The sequence below is a fragment of the Primulina huaijiensis genome, chromosome 2, assembly GCF_012295235.1.
Source record: "Primulina huaijiensis isolate GDHJ02 chromosome 2, ASM1229523v2, whole genome shotgun sequence".
Lineage (NCBI taxonomy): Eukaryota > Viridiplantae > Streptophyta > Magnoliopsida > Lamiales > Gesneriaceae > Primulina > Primulina huaijiensis.
The window spans coordinates 20,861,847-20,882,626 of NC_133307.1; the positions used below are offsets into that span (position 1 = coordinate 20,861,847).

The following is a 20,780-nucleotide window of genomic DNA, read 5'->3' on the forward strand; positions in this document are numbered from 1 at the left end:
AGGTGAGCTCTAGGCCCCTGAACTGAGTTAGGGTGAAAACCTTTATAAACTTGGCGTGACCAAGATGAGGTGAGCTCTGGGCTCCTGAACTGGTTTAGGGTGAAAACCCTTATAAACTTGACGTGACCAAGATGAGGTGAGCTCTGGGCTCTTGAACTGAGTTAGGGTGAAAACCCTTATAAACTTGGCGTGACCAAGATGAGGTGAGCTCTGGGCCCCTGAACTGAGTTAGGGTGAAAACCCTTATAAACTTGGCGTGACCAAGATGAGGTGAGCTCTGGGCTCCTGAACTGAGTTAGGGTGAAAACCCTTATAAACTTGGCGTGACCAAGATGAGGTGAGCTCTGGGCCCCTGAACTAAGTTAGGGTGAAAACCCTTATAAACTTGGCATGACCAAGATGAGGTGAGCTCTGGGCTCCTGAACTGAGTTAGGGTTAAAACCTTTATAAACTTGGCGTGACTAAGATGAGGTGATCTTTGGGCTCCTGAGCTGAGTTAGGGTGAAAACCCTTATAAACTTGGTGTGACCAAGATGAGGTGAGCTCTGGGCTCCTGAACTGGTTTAGGGTGAAAACCCTTATAAACTTGGCTTGACCAAGATGAGGTGAACTCTGGGCTCCTGAACTGGTTTAGGGTGAAAACCCTTACAAGCAATAATAATAATCTTTAACCGCATAATTTTATTAATGTCAAAATAAAGCATTAAAACCTGATGTCCTTGCAACAAAAGTAAATGACAATCAGAAAAACTAAAGTCCTAACACTAAGCATAATATTTGCGGAGGTGATAAGCATTCCATGGCCTCATCAATTTCTTCCCTGTCCAGTCTTCTAAGTAATAAGCACCCGAGCTGAGCTTCTCCACCACTTTGAACGGTCCTTCCCATCTTGGATCTAGCTTTCCGACCTTCTCTTCTTGAATCTTCTTCCAAACTAGGTCTCCGACCTAGAAGCTCCTCTGAATCACTTTCTTATTGTAGGATTGGGCTATGCGTCTTTTGTAAGCTTCCATTCTTATGGCCGCAGCTTCCCTCTTTTCTTCCAGGAAATCCAAGTCCGCTGCTCGCCTCTCATTGTTTTGTTCGTCGTAGAAGATCACTAGGGATGTCTCTTCCCCGATCTCCGCCGGAAGCACTGCCTCATTTCCATAAACCAGGCTGAAGGGCGTCTCCCCCGTGCCTATCTTAGGAGTAGTCCTGTATGACCTGGGGAGCTCCTCCACCCAATTACCTTTCGCGTTCCCAAATCGGGTCTTAAGGGTTTGCACTAGGGACCTATTGGTGACCTCCACTTGTCCATTACACTAAGGATAGGCCACAGAGGTGAAGTGCTGTTGAATCTTCATCTCTTTGCACCAGGCTTGGATCCGGCTTCCTTGAAATTGTATTCCATTATCAGATATCAGCTTCCTTGGGACCTCGAACCTGCAGACAATGTTCTTCCAGAGAAATTTGAGTACTTCATTTTCAGTTATCTTGGCTAAAGCCTCAGCCTCGACCCATTTTGAAAAGTAATCAATAGCAACAAGAAAGAACTTCTTCTGAGCTGGGGCTGGGGGAAAAGGTCCCACAATGTCGATCCCCCATTGGTCAAACGGGCAGGCTGCCACAATACTCTTCATTAATGCGGCTGGCTGATGTTGGAGTTTTGCATGACGTTGGCAACTGTTGCAAGAGACCACGATGGCTAGAGCGTCTTTCAGCATCATGGGCCAGAAATAACCGTCCAGAAGTGCTTTCCGTGCCAGAAAGTAAGATCCCAAGTGATTCCCACAACAGCCTTCATGAATCTCCCTTAGCACGTAGCTAGATTGCTTGGGACCCAAGCAATTGAGAAGAGGTTGTGAGAGCGACCTCTTGTATAGATCTCCATTGACAACTATAAATCGAAGGCTCCTTCGCTTCATCCTATATGCCTTTTTTTTATCTTTAGGGAGCATCCCATTTTTCATATAATCCAATAACTCAGAGCGCCAGTCATTGTCTTCGGCTTTGGGGGATGGATAGTGCAGAGAAGGACTTAGCTCTACTTGAACTACCATATCTCTTGATTTCCAATTGTGAAGTGAGCTTGCCATTTTGGCAAGGGAATCGGCCCCCTCATTCTCCTCCCTAGGGATTTGCTTAAACACAAGTTCCGTAAAGAGTTCTCTGGCTGCCTCCACTGCCTTCACATACTCCACCAGTCTTTCATTCTTGATATCATAAGTACCGTTCATTTGATGGGCCACCAACTGAGAATCAGAAAAAATGTGAACCCGAGCGGCCTCGACCTGCCGTGCCGCTCTTAGACCCACTAAAACCGCCTCATACTCTGCCTCATTGTTGGATGCCCTGAAGTCTAGTCTCACAGCCAACTTTAGCTCATCCCCTTTCGGAGAGATCAACAACACACCGACTCCACTGCCTTCATTGGTGGACGAACCATCCACATATACTTTCCAAAGATCTTCTATCTCGACATGCAGAGTTTCAGCGAGAAAATCAGCTAAGGCCTGCGCTTTTATTGCGGTCCTGGGAACATATTGAATGTCGTACTCTCCCAGTTCCGTGGTCCATTTCACTAGCCTTCCCGAGATGTCAGCATGAGTCATTATCTTCCCGAGAGGGCTGTTAGTGAGGACCATAATGGGGTGAGAAAGGAAGTATGGCCTTAGTCTTCGAGCTGTTGTAACCAAAGCTAGAGCAAGCTTCTCTACCACTGTATATCTGAGCTCTGCCCCTTTGAGTGCATGAGAGGTGTAATATACGGGACTCTGTTCAGTACCTCTCTGTCTGATTAAAACTGAGCTCACAGCCGTTTCGGTGGCAGAGAGATAAACATACAATTGTTCTCCTGGAGCTGGTTTGGCTAATATAGGGAGCTCAGCCAAGTAATTCTTTAAATCATCGAAGGCCTTCACACATTCTTTATCCCACTCAAACTTCTTAGCTTTCCTGAGAATACGGAAGAAAGGCAGACTTCGATGAGCTGCTCATGAAATGAATCTCGACAAAGCCGCGATTCTCCCGGCAAGCTTCTGGACCTCCCGGAGATTCCCGGGAGGTGACATAGATTGAATGGCCTTTACTTTCTCGGGGTTGGCTTCGATTCTTCTTTCTGTTACCATATATCCCAGAAACTTTCCGCTCCTGACCCCAAAGGTGCACTTCTTGGGGTTCAACTTCAGCCCATAAGTTCTCAGGGTGGCAAAGGTCTCACAGAGGTCTTTTATGATGTCGGTGGAACTCTTGGATTTTATTAGAATATCATCCACATAAACCTCCGCATTCTTCCAACCTGAGCCGAAAAAACCTTTTCCATGAGCCTCTGATAAGTGGTTCCTGCGTTTTTTAACCCGAAAGGCATTGCCACATAACAGAATGTCCCTTCGGAGGTGATGAAGCTTACTTTATCCTGGTCTTCCTCCGCTAGTGGTATCGGATGGTATCCCTGATAAGCATCCATTAGACATAAGTATTGGTGACCTGCGGTGGAATCGACCAGTTGGTCGATCCTCGGTAAAGGGTAACAATCTTTCGGGCAAGCTTTGTTGAGATCTCTGAAATCGACACACATCCTCCATTTTCCAGAGCTCTTAGGGACTAGGACAACATTTGACAACCATGTCGGGAAAAAGACCTCCCGTATGTGCCCTGCTCTAAGAAGCTCGTCCACCTGCTCCTTTATTATCTTGTCTTTTTCGGGGCCAAAGTGCCTCTTCTTTTGTTTAACTGGTCGAGCTTCAGGAAGTATATTAAGACGGTGTTCCATGATTTCCGGCCTGACCCCCTGAAGCTCTTGAGAAGACCAGGCGAACACGTCGGGATTAGCCTTTAAACAAGCCAACAACTCATTCTTTGTTTCATGATCCAGGTCGGCTGCCACCCTAAAGTGCTGCTGGGCTCCTATTTCCACCATCTCTGGTTCTTCCTCTGATATGAGTTGAGCCTCATTTCTGGGGATCATTCTTTTTTGAGTCTCAATCATTCCTACCTCATTTCGGGACCTCTTCAATTCAACCTTTACCTCATCCACATAACAACGGCGTGAGGACTTCTGATCTCCACATACAACTCCCACATGGCTCCTTGAAGGATATTTTAACTTCTGATGATAAGTAGAACTCACAGCTCGGGAGTCGGCCAAGGTCGGTCGGCCCAATATACCATTGTAAGAGGAAGGGGCGTCCACTACAGTAAAGCATGTCATTTTGGTAACGCGGTGCAATCCCGTCCCCAAAGATAAGGGGAGCATAATTTGTCCAATGGTTTGGACAGCGTGTCCCGTGAAGCCAAATAAAGGCGTAGAGATGGGGTCGTACTCGAACCCTTCCACTTTCATTTGATCAAGGGTCTTTTTGAAAAGAATATTCACTGAGCTTCCGGTGTCCACAAAGATTCTCGCTACATCATAATTGGCGACGGTGAGAGTTACTAGCAAGGCATCGTTGTGGGGTGCCACAATACCTTTCAGGTCCTCTGGCCCGAAGCTGATGGTGGGATCAGACTTGGGAGCTAGGTCTATTCCCAGGCTCTCCAACCTCCTACCGTGGGCTTTCCGAGCCCTTCCTGAATCACCGTCGGTTGCACCACCAGATATCATGTGTATTACACCTCGGGTCGGATCATTGGCTATTTGTTCGACTTGAGGTCCCTGTCGCTGCTGAGGACCTGCTCGGCCCCCTTGGTTGGGTCGATCCTCTCGGGGTGGTCTCTGATTTACCCAGGGAGGTCCTCGACCTCTCCTGTCATCTCGGTGCTTTCCTTCTAGTCGGGCTAATAGGTTCTTCATGTGAGGGTCCCTCTGCATGATCCTCTGCACCTCTTCTCCCAGTCTCTGGCAGTCATTGGTAATGTGACCGTATTCTTGATGGAATTCACAGAACTTATCCGAGTGAGGTAAACGTGGTCCTTTTTCGGCTTGTTTTGGGCGTTCTAACTTCTTCCTCTCTTCACAGATTGTCATGGCTCTTTCCAAACTCATAGCCAATGGGGCATACGGGAAAGGTCCCGGAACACGGCCTCGTTCCTCTGATCTCTCCGCAGGCCTCTTCCTGCTCAACTCAACTTGTTCCTTTCCCTTGTCTCTGTCTCTCGGCTTGCCGTCCGTACGTCTTTGTCTCTGTGCATCCTCAAGGTTCACATATTTCTCAGCTCGGCTAAGGAGCTCATCATAGCTGTGGGGGGCTTTTTTACCAAAGAATTAAAGAACTGTCCCCCACGAAGGCCTTGTGTGAAGGCATTTACCAGGGTTTCGGTGGCTGCGGCTGGGACCTCCAAGGCTGCGTCATTAAACCGCTTGATGAAATCCCTCAATGAGTCCGCATCACTTTGTTTCACGTTGAACAAGCCCAGGGAGGTCTTCAAATATCTTTTGCTGGTGGCATATTGGTTCATGAAGACAGTACTAAATTCCCGGAAGCTGGTGATGGAATCTGGCGGCAGCAGATTGAACCACCTCTGAGCCGGTCCCACCAGGGTGGTAAGGAAAACTCGGCATTTCACCCCGTCTGAGTATCTGTGGAGCAGGGCAGCGTTATTGAACCTCCCCAAGTGTTCTTCGGGGTCGGTACTTCCGTCGTAATCTCTAACTGTTAGCTGACGAAAGTTGGGCGGGAGGTCCTCGTTCAATATTTCTGGAGAGAACGGGCTCTCCCTGTCCAGCATAGGGGGTCGGCCTCCCACTTGCCTGCCAAGCCTTCTGATTTCTTCTCATATGGCTTCTAGATGCTCAGGAGGAGGACGAGGAGGAGGAGGTGGTGGTTGTTGCGGTGGAGGTGATGGGGACCGATTCCGACGGAGGGCCTCATCCACGGATCTGTTAATCAGCTGGGCCAGTTGGTTTAGGGTAAGATCAGCCACTCCTCTCCATTGACCCCCTCCAGGACCTCCTCGCCCACCCCTAGGGCCTGTTCTTAAACCTCTTCGTCCCCACATGTCTATGTCTTCTCAGTGTATTTCCCACAGACGGCGCCAATTGATGTTGCTAAAATCGGTGATAATAACTGGGAGGTCGGATCCTCGCTTAAAGAGCTCGGATCAAACCTTTGAGCGGTGGCTAGGAGGTCGGATCTTCACTTGGGGAGCTCGGACTGGACCTTCGAAATCTGGTAACACAAACAAGAACGTTAGAAGGGGGCCGGAAGGTTGTTCCGGCGTAGCCCTTCCGTCGCTCAAGTCAGAGAATAGAAAACTGAGAGAGTAATGTGTGTGCTGAGAGAATGTGAATATATGAATGAATAAATAATGAATGAAACCTGGTATTTATAGGAGAGCAATAAAACCCTGTTTTGGTAGATTTAGATCTTCAGAATCTCGCGAAAGATTTGATCATATCTTATAGATTTGGCTTAAATCCTGCTAGATTTGGTAAATCTTAATGGGCTTTATCTTTCTGGGTTTGATTCTCGTGGCCTGTCTGCTAGTGTCTAAGGGATCTCGCACGTATGAACTCGGCCGTCCATGGGACCTCGGTTCGGGAGGTCGGCCACAACACAATCGATGGAAAAAGTCGTCGCGGGAGGTCGGCTCGGATCTTAGTGGGAGGTCGGCCGAAGTGTTTTCACGTGGGCCGGTGTTTTCACGTGGAGCTCGGCTGAAGTGACCTCCCGGATGACCACCTAGAACACGCGGCAGGGGACCTTACATGGGCTCTCGATCGTTGGGCCTCGTGGGCTACCGAGACTTGGGTCGAGCCTGTCCCCGAATCGGGGGTATCACTATTCATCATGACTTTAGGATAGCTAGCTGCCAGAAAATGCATTCCAGCTAGAGTCTTGAAGAATAAACAATCTCGCTTGAGTCTCGAAACATGTAAGTACATTTAAATGGTTGTTGGATTTTGAAACAATTCGATTTTGTTTGTTATCACTGAAACTAAAGACTTTCAATATAAAAACCATATTATAAATCAAACAATCGAACCTATTTCCACTCACAAGATCAAGAAATAAAAAAATTATCGCAGCAACACAGAATAAATTCATCCAAACCATCCATTCTCCTTCGTAGACGAAAACTTTAACGAAATAGAAAATAGTGCACGACATCATCAAACAATATTTAATCAATTTTTTTTGGGGGGAAAATAGAAAACCAAACTATTATAACAAAAATCAACCATGATGTTTTGCAAAACCAACTTTGCAATCTAAAAAAATAAAGGTAAAAAAAATGTTACCAAAATAACATTATTCAAATATTAAAAAAAAAATGATATTCTCATATATATTTGAAAATATTCAAATACACTTGGAGATGATCATTTAAAAAAAAATGAAGCTTGACCAAAGTTATTCTCCCAAATATCCTGGTTAAAAAATAATACTATAAAGATTTCGATCTTGCAATTAGTTCAAAAAAATTGAATTCCAATGCTCGTGAAATGATAATCACGATGGAACAAGGTGTAAATGTTCACTAAGTGCAGAAACAGTTATCTTACAGACAAACAAAGGTTTTAAATTTTCGAAAAAAATGTCGAATACAAGTTTCTGAATGTGTATATAAATTCAAGAAGCCTCCCAATTCCTTCGACGGACAATTCTATCCATCTTTAAAATGCGTAACAGCCTAACTTCACTAAAAATTGAAGTTCCTCCACCTTTTGAATTTGTTGATGCTTCTGTTTTCTTGGCTTTTTTCTGAAGTAGCTCTTTGAAGCGCCATAAGAACTGGAGCATCGTTAAGTTGTCCCTGCTTCTATTTGCCTTGTTGTTGTAACGTGTCGTGGTCCGTCCCACATCGTTTGTGAAAAACATGTCTTCTGGTTCGTATGACCTCTCGGGCACCCTTTCTAACCAAAGTTTGTAATACTTATTCTTGCTTTGCTTGTAGAGATAAGGTGATTTAAAGTTATATTTAGCTTAAATTTACTACTGTTTTATACTCTGGTTTATTGGATATAGCGTGTGAAATGTGAATGTTATTATTGTCATTTTGAATGTTTAAGTTCTGTTTGGACAAATACTCTAAAAAAACACTTTTAGCGTTTTATAAATGAAAAAACTTAAAATATGTATTTGGATAAGATTTTTATAAAATGTGTTTGCAAAATGTTTTTAAAAAATCGTTCTCCAAGTATAGATTTTAAAGAACAATTGAGATATGTTTTCTGATATTTTTAGAATAACCCAACATCTCATGAGCTCTGAAAATTTATTTATAGAATAATTGAAAAAACATATTTATTCATAAAATAACTTCTAAAACATTTTAGAAAAAATTTATATAAATTTTTTTTATAAAAACCCTTTTACAAGTATTTGCCGAAACAGAGATATTGATATTTGAGTTTAGGGATATTGTTATTAAATTATTTGATCAATTAGCTAACAATTTTTAAAACAATTTGAGAGTATGATAATGTAACGAAATAGGACAAATTGATTAAATAATCTCGATCAACTATCTTGAGGAGGTCATTTTCTTAAAAAAAAGAGTTGTTTGGAGATAAAATTAAAATATCCCAACAAAAAAATAGAAGAGTTTATATTTAAAAAAAAATTTTAACGAAAATTATCCCCCACCAAACAAAAAAAGTCGACCAGATCCTGAAACTTACGGTAGTCGCATTAGGGCAAGAAAATTGCTTTACCGTCTCTTTTTTTGAAGAATAGTTGAGCTTTTGCTTTACACAGAGCCAGCCTTGTCTTTTGCCGAGGTTGAAACACAGCACGCTCGACAAAACCCTAAGAAATTGGTCTCTTCCCGCATTTTCCTAGGGAAGAAGAAATTCCTCGGCGGGTCTGATGGCCAACAGAAAAGTCCTTAGAGATTTCTTGATCAACAAGCATATACTTCTTCGACCACAATTAATAGCATCCAAACAGGTACGCGCTTCCCGGTCTCCCCGTATGCATGAAAGATGGCATCTTGCTCTGGTGATAGCTTGTGCGGTTGTTTCTATGTAGGCCTCGAGTAGATGGGAAAGGCCGCGGTTCGTTTCGTCCTATGGGAATATGCTTAGACGTGAGTTCAGCGTGTTCAATGAGTTCTCTAATAAGATTAAAGGTGAAGTTGACAGGTAATGTGTAAATAAATCTGTTTACACATTTGTTTTTTCAATTGAGACAAGAGACTCGTTTGTTGGGTGTAGGAACCAGGAATTTCAACAGTCCGTTAAGGAATTAAAGGAGAAGGCAAATGAACTAAAAGGGGTTAAAGAGGACCTGAAAGCTAGGTAATATTATTACAATTTTTTTCTTTTTTAGCGAGCACTTTTATCGTGGAGGCTGAGACATACTGTTGTATGTCAAGGCTGGCAGACACTTTCAATGGGAGCTCTGAGCTGGTGAAATGGCGAAATGCAGAACGAAGCAGACTACTGAGCAGCTCTACAAGCATGTTGATGATGTTTGGACAGAGACTGAAGCTAAGGCAAAGAAGGTAGAAATTTCTCTTATTGGTCTTGTAATGAATGGCATTGAAAGGTGACCAGAATTTTACCCATCTGATTGTATTTCCATGTTGGAAAGCTTTTTACCTCAAGTACACAATACTTGAGAGTCAACTTTGATGTCTATTGGTTTGCTCAGATATAAACTTGGTTTGAATAGATTTTGCCAAACTTTTTGCGGCTGTGATGAATTGCTTGTAAATTAATATTTCAAAACTGGATGATCTGGCCATGAATGCAAATTGTGGTTCCAATTCGCCGAGGAGCTTGCAAAGTCGAGTGACGGGATGATGGCTGAAATGACCGAATTTAATTTACGCTTGAACAACTGACCGATTAGATTAAAAAATGGACTGTTTTGGTTTTTATTTATCTGTTTACATATTTTACTGACTTTTGGGTTACTTTGTTTTCATGAAGGTTTATGCTGACATGGAAGAAAAGATTACTGCTGCTAAAATCGAGGTGTGAAGTTTTTGTGCTTGATTGAACATATGTCTGCTGCCATTTTGTGTGACATTACTCAGTATAGAAAACTTGATAGTCACAAACTGTCTAAACCAGGTTAAAGAAAGTTATGGTGCTGGAAAGCAAGAGCCAACAGGATCCAATGGAACTCCATCAAGTCATTGCTCAAATGGCAATGGTGGAGACAAGTCTGCCTTTGGAGGAGAAAAGCAACAGGGGCAGCAACAGCAACCTGATTCTAATGATAATGTCAAAACTCTATTTGGCAAGGTGAAGAACGGTTTTTATTCCATTTCTCCCAAGGTTTCTTTAGCTTTCCACAAAGTGAAGGAAGCGAGGCCCGTTGACTTGGTAAAGAAGAGCTATGAGATTGTGAAAGATGAGTTGAAAGGCAATCCGAATAGGAGAAAGCGTCTCGAATATGATGCTTCGTCTGCTGCATCATCCTCAAACTTTGAAAGAAGTACCCGGACTGATATTGTCGTGGTACCTTCGAAACAATCCCCATGGAGTAAGAAATGGGAGGCATTCAAGAATAAGGTGATATGACACGTGAATCCGTATCTTCTATTTTGTATGCTGGATTATTTATGTTTTGTGTTCCCTTTTTCACCTTATGTTATTTACTGATGTCTCAGATGCGAGGCTATCCTATGTTCAAGCGTGTTAGGGGGTTAAGTGAACCTGTACTTGAAAAGAGCCAGGAGGTAATTTGGAATGTGAAATATGATATTTTAGTTCTCTCTGTTGCGCTATTTGAACTTTTATCTACACTGCTAACATCCGCAATTTCTTCAATCTGGTGTCTGCCGCTCAAGATCGAAATAAGAGTTCATACATAAATCCTACTTTTTGTGATAATTCATCGGTCATATATCTTTAATGAAGAAATTATCACAAATGACTGTAGATACGCCTGTTTTTTTTTCTCTGTTGGCTTGTGTGATTAAAATGATATATTGCTAGCGATAATATGTCTTGTTCATTTGTTTTGTGCAGTGAAATTGAATTGCCGCATGTAGTGTTTGTCCAAGATGTTAGTATTTAACGGATATTTATATTGAGAGAACTTAGTCGCATTAAGATGTCAACATGTTTATTATTAAGTTTATTTAATAGCAGTCACGGCAGTTGGTTTTTTACGTGCCAATTGATTTTCCCACTTTCCTGTTATACACAAGTACACAACCATCCCCAAAGTCATTCTACGAATCACAGATGCGTAATCTGTTTATAGATAAGCATGGCGGATAACAGATATTTGGTGACAGTATAAAGTGAGATGAATCTTTCTGCTTAAGTTTCTGGCTTTTATGGTCCTACAAAATTGCTCTTAATTAGCCTTTTTTGCCGATACTAAAAAATCTCACGAGGTCAAGTATGTTAGGAGAATCCTTTTTCTTTCTTGGATTGTTTATAAAATTTTGGAAAAGGGGCATGAGTGGTCAAAAAACTTGTGTATAATATTTCAATTTATATCTTCGGTGATTTTCCAGCATTTTCTGTTTTAGCATCGGCAACTCATCCTTGCTGCTAAAATACAGATTGCAGAAGATATGCGGGAGAGATGGGAGACTAGTGATCACCCAGTTGTTCACAAAATCCAAGAGTAGTTTACCACCCTTTCCCCCTAAATTTATTTAAAATTTAAAGCATTTACATGACTAAAAATTGTTATTTTGTTTGCCAGTATTAGTGAGACTGTTCTGGGAGAATCAGACGCTGCCATGTCATTTAAAGAGATTCGTCGCAGAGACCCGTAAGATAACTTGTCCTTGTTCAAGTTTTATAAAAAAATAACTGTGCTATTCGGAAATGTTATATCGCTCACTTGACTTTGTGTGGCAGGACTTTTTCTTTACCAGAATTTGTAGCTGAGGTTCAAGAAGTGGTCAAACCAGTTCTTATTGCTTATTTTAAAGTATGTCTTCAAGTCCGTGAGGGCAAGGGTTGTATTTGATATCTAATTCGGTGTTCCATGGGTCTGATGTTGTTACCAAAAATGGATTGATATTTTCTAGTTTGGATACAAAAAGTGTAACTTTAAAAAGCACATTGTTTAGTTAACTTGATGTATGCTTTTATGTGCTTTGCTGTCTATAGGGTGATGCGGATGTTTTGAAGAAGTACTGTACTTTTCACGTCATTGAGCGGTGTATAGCGGAGCGTAAAGCTTTTGAAAGCCAAGGGATCTTTTTTGATAACAAGGTGAGAATACATTGTACCACTTTTTGTGCTTCTCATTCATTGCATAGGGATATGTCAACCCCGTCTATATTTCTTTTCTTTGTGTCTTCCTTGCAGATTTTGCATATATCAGAAGTCGAGGTTCGAGAGACTAAAATGATGGGAGACACTCCCATTATAATTGTGGCAGTAAGAACTCGCCTTGGCTGCTCTCTATTTGCTTTTGTGGAGAATCGTGGGAATACATCCTATATTCCTATTGACATGAACACATCACCTCTTGAAAAAGTTAGAGGAAAAATCGTTACATTTTTTATTCCTGGATTTAAATTGACATATTGTAGAAGTTCAAATGTGGTAAGTTATATATACTTTTGTAGTATGTTGTCCAAATTAGTAAATCATCTAACAGCAATAATTACAACTGTGTCCCCTGAAACCAACATCCACTAATAACTTATTGAATAATATAAACTTGAACTAATCATGAAATTACAAAATTTAAGGAATAGTAAGTTTTGTGAAATTTACACCGAGGTAAAAAGTAATTTGATCAAGGATTGAAATATAATACTGATATTGCTAGAGTAGAAGTTCAAGTTTTTTGGATGCTTTTGCTATATGATACATCGAGACAAATAATTTTAAAAAATGCCATTTAATTTTGAACTTGTATTTACTTACTTGACAACAGTAAGCTGCATCTAGGCTTTCATTTATTATCTTTTTGCTTATCATCAAACCTCCTTAGTATGTTCGGCTATGTTGGTGAGATTAAATTTTGAAATAGTATGCGTATAAATAAAAATTTTCCTTTATTATTCTGAAACATGATATCAATCACCCAAGTGATGAAGTCCTTGACTGTGCGAATGTAAAATCTTATAGACATTTATGGAGGTGAACATAATTAAGATTGTCGGAAGGGATGATGTGGACAAGCCTTGTACAAGTGGATAAAATTTACCTTCTTAATCAACTGTTTCTTCTCCCCTATTTTGGTATATTTGTTTAGATTAGAAAAGTGGTTGAGGATGTTTGCTGGTCTCTGTGGAATTATCATTCTGATTTTCCATGAAGAACTCGTCTGTTGATAAACGAAGGGTACATATTTGATGTTTCGTCCGGAAAATGCTCAATAGTTGGAACTGACAACTATTTTGGTTTGACATTGTCACAGTTTCAAACGCAGCAAGTCTACTGTGTACGCGATAGTCTGGGTTCAGTAACAGAAGGTGGTCAGGTAAAGTTGAGACCTTTATTGCATTGAACCTCTAAATATAAATAAAAAAAAGTAAATGGAGAAGAAGCATTTACAGTCGGGTCTTGTTTTGTCTAGCTTGTGGGTACCCTGCTCATCTCTCATCATTGAAGTTAAATTATATAAGCCATCAATTTAACTTCGCGTACTTATTTATTTGAATGAATTGATGTTTCTAAGGGAAGTATTCCTCAGTGTTCCTTCGTGACTACCCTGAGAGTCATCTTTGAGGAATATAAGCCTTCCTAGATCTGGAAACTTGTAAGGATTCTGCTCTAGATAGTCACCCATATTTGCCTCTGATGGAATGGCTGTGTAATAGTAGTTGAAATGCACGTGAACAATCGGTTCGCAGTCGGCACTTACAGTCCGATCATTCGTTAATTTTCTGCGTGCCCTTGATGAATTTTCAAGTCTTGTGAGTTCCGTTGGAATCAGAACAACGTGATGTTTTGAATGTTTGATTGAAGTATGTATGTTTATGAAACAGGATACAATCCAGACGGTGTATTATGCATGGGCTATGCAGCAGTTGGATGCCGAACAACTTGGAGATGGTTATGCAGCTCCTTACTCTATATGGAAGCTTAGAGAAATGCAGCAGCTTGGTGTCAGGGCCCTCATTTAAATCTCATTCATTTAATTATTAACATTAACAAGAAATAATGTTGGAGTGGATGAGGATTTTGTTATCTCATCTCATTCAAACCCAAATTTTTTAGGCCACTTTTGATATTGTTAGCAATTTCTACTCTTGTGTAAAAGGTGAGGTTAATTTAAACGAATTTACCCGAAGCGATCGAAAAATAATGCGTTGGATTTTTATATTATTTTGAGTTGAATAATAGTTTCTATATAATATAAATATAACAAACTTAAGATTAAATATATAAATATTTTTCGATTGTAAATATGTGGTCGTCCGTTATATCAAAAGAAACCTGCGTTACAACAAAATGTGCGTCTTAAGGAATTGACTCAACTCGAAATCATTTCAGTTGCGAGGAAGTGTGCCGATTGGTTAGCTTGGCGAGGACGATGTTGAAAAACAAAACCCGGAACTTGGTTGAATGCCCTTCCATCCGTATTTCATCAACAGATGGAGCAGTCATCGGTAAAGGAGAAGTATGTTGAAAATCAGGGGCGGATATTTTTGTTCGGGGGCATAGTAAGTGATGGTAGTGTGGGACGGCGCCGGAGCTATCAATTTCATGCAGGATCATCAGTTTTACTCATCAGATTTGTTGTATGTGGGTTAGTAATCTAAAATTGACAACATTTGAACGTAAAGATAAATAATAACATGGAGATAAATAATATAATATAATAAAAAATTATAGTTAATATAGTATTTGGGTTGATTGATAAATATTGATTTGTTTGATTTTATTGATTAAATTTGAGATAAGATGATAAATTAACATTTTTTTCATTTTAATAACTAATAAAATTGTAATAATATTATTTATTAAAGGTAATACTGTAATTTAAATTCAATGATTTGATTGATATAAGATAAAAGAATTAGTAGATTGATAAATAATGGGCAAAAACTTGTGTTAGACGGTCTCACGGGTCGTATTTTATGAGATATATCTTATTTGGGTCATCCATGAAAAAATATTACTTTTTATGCTAATAGTATTACTTTTTATTGTGAATATCGGTAGAGTTGACCAGTCTCACAGATAAAGATTCGCGAGACCGTATCACAAAAGATCTACTCATAAATAATATGACCAAGTAAACATGTAATTAAATAAAGTAAATTATCAATAGATTAATAATAGAAGAACAATCTCACCATCAATAAATATATATATAATGGAGTGTNAATGTTCAAGCTTAACGTCAATACATCATAAAGACAAACGTTCAATCACCTCAACAAAAGACCAATTTGAACTCAATAATAAAGATTGAAATTAATTAGTTCAATATAGACAAAATAAAAATTTGTTTCGAGAAATTGACAATTGAAAAACAGTGAATATGGACCGATTATCCCAAAAAGTCCAATATAGAGACAAATAAATAAATAAAAATTTAAAAACAAACTTGAAAATGGAAAATAGGGCTTTCAAACAATGTACCTCCAACACTTGATCCTTAAAGCACCCACAATAGGTGTATTTGGAGGGATATTTCCCCACATACAATAACGAAAGGAACACATTTCATCCTACATGTCAATATCAGTACAAATAAAAAAAATACTTCTTTGTAATACACAATGGAAGCAAGGATAAGGATGGAGAAATTTTGATAATTCTGGACTCGTTCATAGGAAATCTGCAGTTTATTAAAAGAGATTTTGTGACAGATTTCTTAGGACTTCACGTGGAGATTTTGGGCTTTGAAAAAGCTTAGCATATTAAGGAAGATAAAAAATGAGAGGAGATAACAGAATACATAACTACATGTGAAAAGAGAAGAGAGAGAGAAAGACGAAGACGACATTACATAACTTTCTCTTGAAACTTGGAGGAAGAAAGAAACTGTTAGGGTTTGAGAGAAAGGAGGAAGACAACTTCGAAAGAAGAATCACGTCAACCAAGTTAAGATTTTCTTATTTATTTTTATATTTTATTCTTATGAATTCAAACATTGTGTCTTTTCTTTGTTTTAATTTTATGAAATAAATTTTTTCATACTAAGATCACAATAGAACAAAACAATATTTTGTCTAATATTTGGTTTTTTTTTCAATATATTATTTTTTTAATTTTAATTATTAATTGATATTAGTTTAACATGATCACCTATTTACATGTTTGTTGATTAATTACGAATCAAAAGAGTATTGGTTAAATATTACAATAAATACGTCATCAACACATGATTAAATTGACTATAAATAATATTCGATTTCAGTGTACGGTTTTAGGTGAAAATTGAAATTTCAAACATATTTAATGTATTTATATCTAATTAAATATGTTATTAACTCGATGAATATTTTAATAAATAAACTGAAGATTTTATCATAATTATCAATAATTAAATAATTAATTGAATTTTAACGGATATCAACATAGTATGATGTCGATCTTAGTTGTGATCTCCGATTGTAACACGAAGTTTGATAACAAAAATATTTTATTAGAATATAAATAAAAATGATGTGGTACGTGACATTGCAGACGTGGCATCTTCCGCATCTGTTGTTACGCTACATTCTCTCTCCTACACGGAGAGCACAGCTGAAGTTGGTTCATCATTTATGGCCGCTTCTACTCTCCACCCCCAATTTCCCACCCTCGCTCTACGCCGTCCGCAGCGAACCTCCCTTTCCTGGCGGCGCACTTTGGCTCCGGACGCCGTTGCGTCCACCTCCTCTTCCTCCGCTACGGTTCTTACTTGTAAAGGTGATCCTTTTCATTCTTTTGACGTGCCATTTTGTGTTACTCTTTGATATCGTTTGTGATTGTCTTTAGCTTTGATTTAGGCAGGGGCAATGGAGCGCTGATCAAATGCGCCGCTGTAAATTTGTCCCCGGGGACTCCTGTGAGGCCTACCAGCATACTGGTGGTAGGCGCCACGGGCACATTGGGCAGGCAGATTGTGAGGCGGGCGTTGGATGAAGGATACGACGTTAGGTGCCTCGTCAGGCCTCGCCCTGCTCCTGCTGATTTCCTACGTGACTGGGGCGCCACTGTTGTCAATGTAAACTCACTGCTCAATGTGTTAGCTTGATGTTAGTACAGTAATCATTACGTTGCACTTTACTCGTGAGTGAAGTTGTGCGCAAATGGAAACCCTTCTAAACTTATTTTTTGAGCGGTTTTTGGAATTTGGATTGTCTGTGTTTTGATCTTTTTTTTCCTTTTGCCAAAGTGCTGTGTTTCACCCCGATGTTAGAACTGTAATTTATTACACAAGGTAGATTTGGTGTTGCATACTTTTTCCAAAACGGAAGAATTCATGTTTTTTTTATTTTTGTTACTTTATCAAACCCTTTTCTGTATAAAAAGGTGAGGGATTGGCAAAGTGTAGTCTAGCTTTGAATCAATTATCAATTCATGTAGAGAAGGTCCTCATTTACAAAATGGAAGGCGTGAGGTCGGTAGAGGTTACAAGAATTAAAAGACAGTTTAAAACTGATTGACGAGGAGCCAGGGGAGGAGATATGACACCTAATGGAATCTAAATCTCGTAATCTGAGTCGTTTGCCATATTGTTGTCCTATATGTAAACATTTGTTGATATTCACGTTCATGCCAGGGAGTAGATACCGAATCTTTCAGTTTTCCTTCGCTTCCGTCGTCCAGAGCTTCAGTTCTTCGTAATATTGATTGTTTGAGGATCGACTTCTGATGAAAAAACTTGTGTGTGTAGCCTGACAATATGCCCATTTTTACTGTGTGAACTGAAATCTATGCATCAACGAAAGTTATTACTCCCGTGATATGATAATGTACTAAATCACAGTGTTTCTGAGCAGGCAGACTTGAGCAAACCTGAAACAATACCAGCGACATTGGTTGGCATCCATACAGTTATTGATTGTGCTACAGGACGACCAGAGGAACCCATAAAAAATGTGAGGATATTTACCAACAATCTGATTATTTTACCAATTACACAGTAGGATATGGATCGATGTTAGAGGGTTATTGAGTTTCTACAATAATTTTGAAATCTTTTACATAAATCTGCCATACTTAGTTCACCTTCACTTTAGGTAGACTGGAAAGGAAAAGTTGCTCTCATTCAATGCGCAAAGGCTATGGGAATCCAAAAATTTGTCTTCTTTTCAATCCATAACTGTGATAAGCATCCTGAAGTTCCACTTATGGAGATCAAACACTGCACTGAGAAATTTCTCCGTGATTCAGGCCTGAACCACATCACAATCCGGCTATGTGGTTTCATGCAGGTGAATTCCTTTTTTTTGTTTAATGTTTGGAGTTTTTAGTTTCTCTTCCAATGTCTTTGGAACTCTTGCCTTCCTCGTTGAAGGTGATGCAATTGATAAATACAAGGCCCGATCAACTGAAAAAACAATGAAAAATTGCATCCAACTGTTTGTTTACTGTAGAGTTTGTTACAACTTTTCTCTGTGACATGCTGTAGATTGAACTTAGACTTAATCTCGGTAAAGTTTTAGGAATTTTCCACCGGGGAAATTGAACATATGTTTAATAAAAATAATCCAGTTTGTCCCCAATCTCTTAGAAGAGAAACTTTTGGTACTGGATTCTTCTCTCCTTGCCATCTTTCTGACTCATTTTGTTGTGTTTCATTGTGAAATTTTGACATCTGAATCAGATTATTCATTTACTTGCGGTGTTTCCCAATCTTTACAGGGTCTGATTGGACAGTATGCAGTGCCCATATTGGAAGACAAATCTGTTTGGGGTACTGATGCTCCCACAAGAATAGCATATATGGATACACAAGTAAATTTTTATAGCTTAATCTGGTAATTTAGCATATAATTAAGGTCCTCAAACAATTACCCTGTCTCCAGGATATTGCTCGATTAACATTTATAGCTCTACGAAATGAGAATATCAATGGAAAACTCCTCACTTTTGCTGGGCCTCGTGCATGGACAACTCAAGAGGTAAAGAATAATGCCCTCAATTTGAGAAAATAGTTGTTTGTGGAAATTTGATGGTGTCTATTTTCTCCACTCAGTGTTCTTGTGGCTTGAGAATGTGTTATTCATTCTTTCTCGTCCCAGCCATGCCACTATTCACTAACTGTAAAACCAACTTTATGATTTCGAATCATCCTGTTGTGTAATTTTTACAGGTGATAAGCTTGTGCGAGAGACTCGCTGGTCAAGATGCAAACGTTACCACAGTTCCTGTCTCAGTTTTAAGATTCACACGCCAGTTGACTCGTTTGTTTGAGTGGACCAACGATGTCGCTGATAGATTGGCGTTTTCTGAGGTATTAATTGATTGATCACTTTTTTTCCAGATTCTGCACAACACTACCATTTTCCATGAAGTTTTTTTTATCAGTTGAACTGAGCCCTGAGGCATACCAATATCTGTACTCATCTTGAATAATCTTTGATAGATTTGCTTCATAAACAGTGGGCTAATGACCTGTAGTTGGAATCGACACAAAATTCCAAATTATTTAATTCTTTGTTTTGTAGGTTCTCAGTAGTGATACTGTTTTCTCCAACCCAATGGCTGAGACATATGATCTTCTTGGAGTGGATGCCAAAGATATTAGTACGCTAGAGAAATATCTGCAGGATTATTTCACTAACATATTGAAGAAGCTGAAAGACCTCAAAGCACAGTCCAAGCAAACTGACATTTACTTCTGATCACAATTTCTACATGTTGGATTATTATTATTATTATTTTTGCAACTTTTTTGAGAATGGATTCTTATTGCTATATTATTACCAAATTTTCCTACATCACTATGAACTTTGATTATAGTTTGTATTATATGATGTTATGAACACCGCGTGAATATGTTTATTTCGATTTAGCTGTCAAATTCCATGCTTATATACTGCGACTTTAGAGGAACTTGCCAAATGATTTTGGAAGTGAGGACTTTGTTTTTTACTTGTTTTAAAACTTTAATGGGAAGTTGTTGAAAATTAAATGCTGTGAAAAGGGTTTTTATGATTAAAAATTTTTTTTGTGTGCGAGTTATTTGATCAAATGAGGCACTATTTGGACGGCAAATTCATAATTGCTGGCGTTACAAAAGAGAAGTCACTAAAAGCCATGATTATTTAAAAGCTAAGGATATGTTATTCTTTCATATTTTATAAAGTAGTAATTGGAACATTTATAATTTTTTATGGGGTCTTTGAAAAATTATACCATCTCCATTTCCATGTTATTTTTTTCGATTGTCCTAAATATATATTTCACTTTTTTTATATTTAATAGTATTTTTTATTGAATACTCGTGTTAATTAAAATGAGCAATTATTTCTTGAACAAATTAAATATAAATAAAAATAAAATAAGAAATTTGTTGGTAAACTTTTATTTTAAATGCTAATCTTATCATCTTTGTAAAAAATAAAAAAACCTATGTATTTTTTGGGATGTAGATAGTAAGTTATTTGGATATTATTTAAACTCCTCATATATAAATTTAGAGTAGATCTCTTGTCTGACGGTCTCACAAATCTTTATCTGTGAGACGGATCAACCATACCGATATTCACAATAAAAGGTAATACTCTTAGCATAAAAAGTAATACTTTTTCATGAATGAACCAAATAAGAGATCCGTCTCACAAAATACGACCTGTGAGACCGTATCACACAAGTTTTTGCCATAAATTTAAGTGTGTTTTTTTGTGTAGTCATTTTAATCTTAATGAATGCCGTATAGCACATGAAGACATGATTGATATGAATAAATGAAATATGATATGAATGTAGCACATCTTGAAATGGAATGAAGATGAGAACGAAATGAGAATTATATTTTATCCCAATGATTGGTATCGAAAGAAATTAAAAAAAAGAATGTAATACAGTTGTTTTT

The 20,780-nt window shown here is 38.8% G+C and overlaps 3 protein-coding genes across 4 annotated transcripts; 2 read left to right on the plus strand and 1 right to left on the minus strand.

Moving 5' to 3' along the window:
* Positions 1–947: 947 nt before the first annotated feature.
* On the minus strand, positions 948–5,649 carry LOC140957383 (uncharacterized). Its single transcript, XM_073414617.1, has 4 exons — positions 5,179–5,649; positions 3,264–5,104; positions 1,461–2,937; positions 948–1,304 (listed from the first exon to the last, which is right to left on the minus strand). Exons 1-4 carry the CDS (start codon positions 5,647–5,649, stop codon positions 948–950), a joined length of 4,146 nt encoding a protein of 1,381 aa, XP_073270718.1.
* A 2,886-nt stretch (positions 5,650–8,535) lies between these two features.
* LOC140968842 (mitochondrial import inner membrane translocase subunit TIM44-2-like) lies at positions 8,536–14,053 on the plus strand. Of its 2 annotated transcripts, XM_073429971.1 has the most exons (14): positions 8,536–8,813; positions 8,895–9,007; positions 9,080–9,163; positions 9,294–9,369; positions 9,800–9,844; positions 9,944–10,387; positions 10,486–10,554; positions 11,392–11,456; positions 11,538–11,606; positions 11,696–11,768; positions 11,951–12,055; positions 12,152–12,223; positions 13,215–13,277; positions 13,786–14,053. In XM_073429971.1, exons 1-14 carry the CDS (start codon positions 8,733–8,735, stop codon positions 13,921–13,923), a joined length of 1,497 nt encoding a protein of 498 aa, XP_073286072.1. In that variant the 5' UTR covers positions 8,536–8,732; the 3' UTR covers positions 13,924–14,053. The 2 variants fall into 2 exon arrangements, with proteins under 2 accessions (XP_073286072.1, XP_073286080.1); XM_073429979.1 differs by lacking the exon at positions 8,536–8,813 and having other exon boundaries at positions 8,897–9,007; positions 9,241–9,369.
* Positions 14,054–16,446: 2,393 nt separating this feature from the next.
* Positions 16,447–19,757, plus strand: LOC140968852 (protein HIGH CHLOROPHYLL FLUORESCENCE PHENOTYPE 244, chloroplastic-like). Its single transcript, XM_073429990.1, has 8 exons — positions 16,447–16,663; positions 16,744–16,961; positions 17,740–17,838; positions 17,980–18,174; positions 18,605–18,697; positions 18,769–18,864; positions 19,056–19,196; positions 19,411–19,757. The coding sequence occupies exons 1-8, from the start codon at positions 16,519–16,521 to the stop codon at positions 19,585–19,587; spliced, it is 1,164 nt and encodes a 387-aa protein (XP_073286091.1). The 5' UTR covers positions 16,447–16,518; the 3' UTR covers positions 19,588–19,757.
* Positions 19,758–20,780: the final 1,023 nt, after the last annotated feature.

Excerpts from the sequence above, each read along its gene's own strand:
- LOC140957383 (XM_073414617.1), bottom strand. The coding sequence starts at position 5,649 with ATGCTGGACAGGGAGAGCCCGTTCTCTCCAGAAATATTGAACGAGGAC. Across the intron at positions 5,105-5,178 it reads GACAGTTCTTTAATTCTTTG|AGACAAAGACGTACGGACGG; the intron begins GTAAAAAAGCCC and ends GAGGATGCACAG. Across the intron at positions 1,305-1,460 it reads CCAAGATAACTGAAAATGAA|TGTAATGGACAAGTGGAGGT; the intron begins GTACTCAAATTT and ends GCCTATCCTTAG.
- LOC140968842 (XM_073429971.1), top strand. The coding sequence starts at position 8,733 with ATGGCCAACAGAAAAGTCCTTAGAGATTTCTTGATCAACAAGCATATA. Across the intron at positions 10,555-11,391 it reads TACTTGAAAAGAGCCAGGAG|ATTGCAGAAGATATGCGGGA; the intron begins GTAATTTGGAAT and ends GCTAAAATACAG. Across the intron at positions 11,457-11,537 it reads GTTGTTCACAAAATCCAAGA|TATTAGTGAGACTGTTCTGG; the intron begins GTAGTTTACCAC and ends TTTGTTTGCCAG.
- LOC140968852 (XM_073429990.1), top strand. The coding sequence starts at position 16,519 with ATGGCCGCTTCTACTCTCCACCCCCAATTTCCCACCCTCGCTCTACGC. Across the intron at positions 18,698-18,768 it reads TAGCATATATGGATACACAA|GATATTGCTCGATTAACATT; the intron begins GTAAATTTTTAT and ends CCCTGTCTCCAG. Across the intron at positions 19,197-19,410 it reads ATAGATTGGCGTTTTCTGAG|GTTCTCAGTAGTGATACTGT; the intron begins GTATTAATTGAT and ends TTTGTTTTGTAG.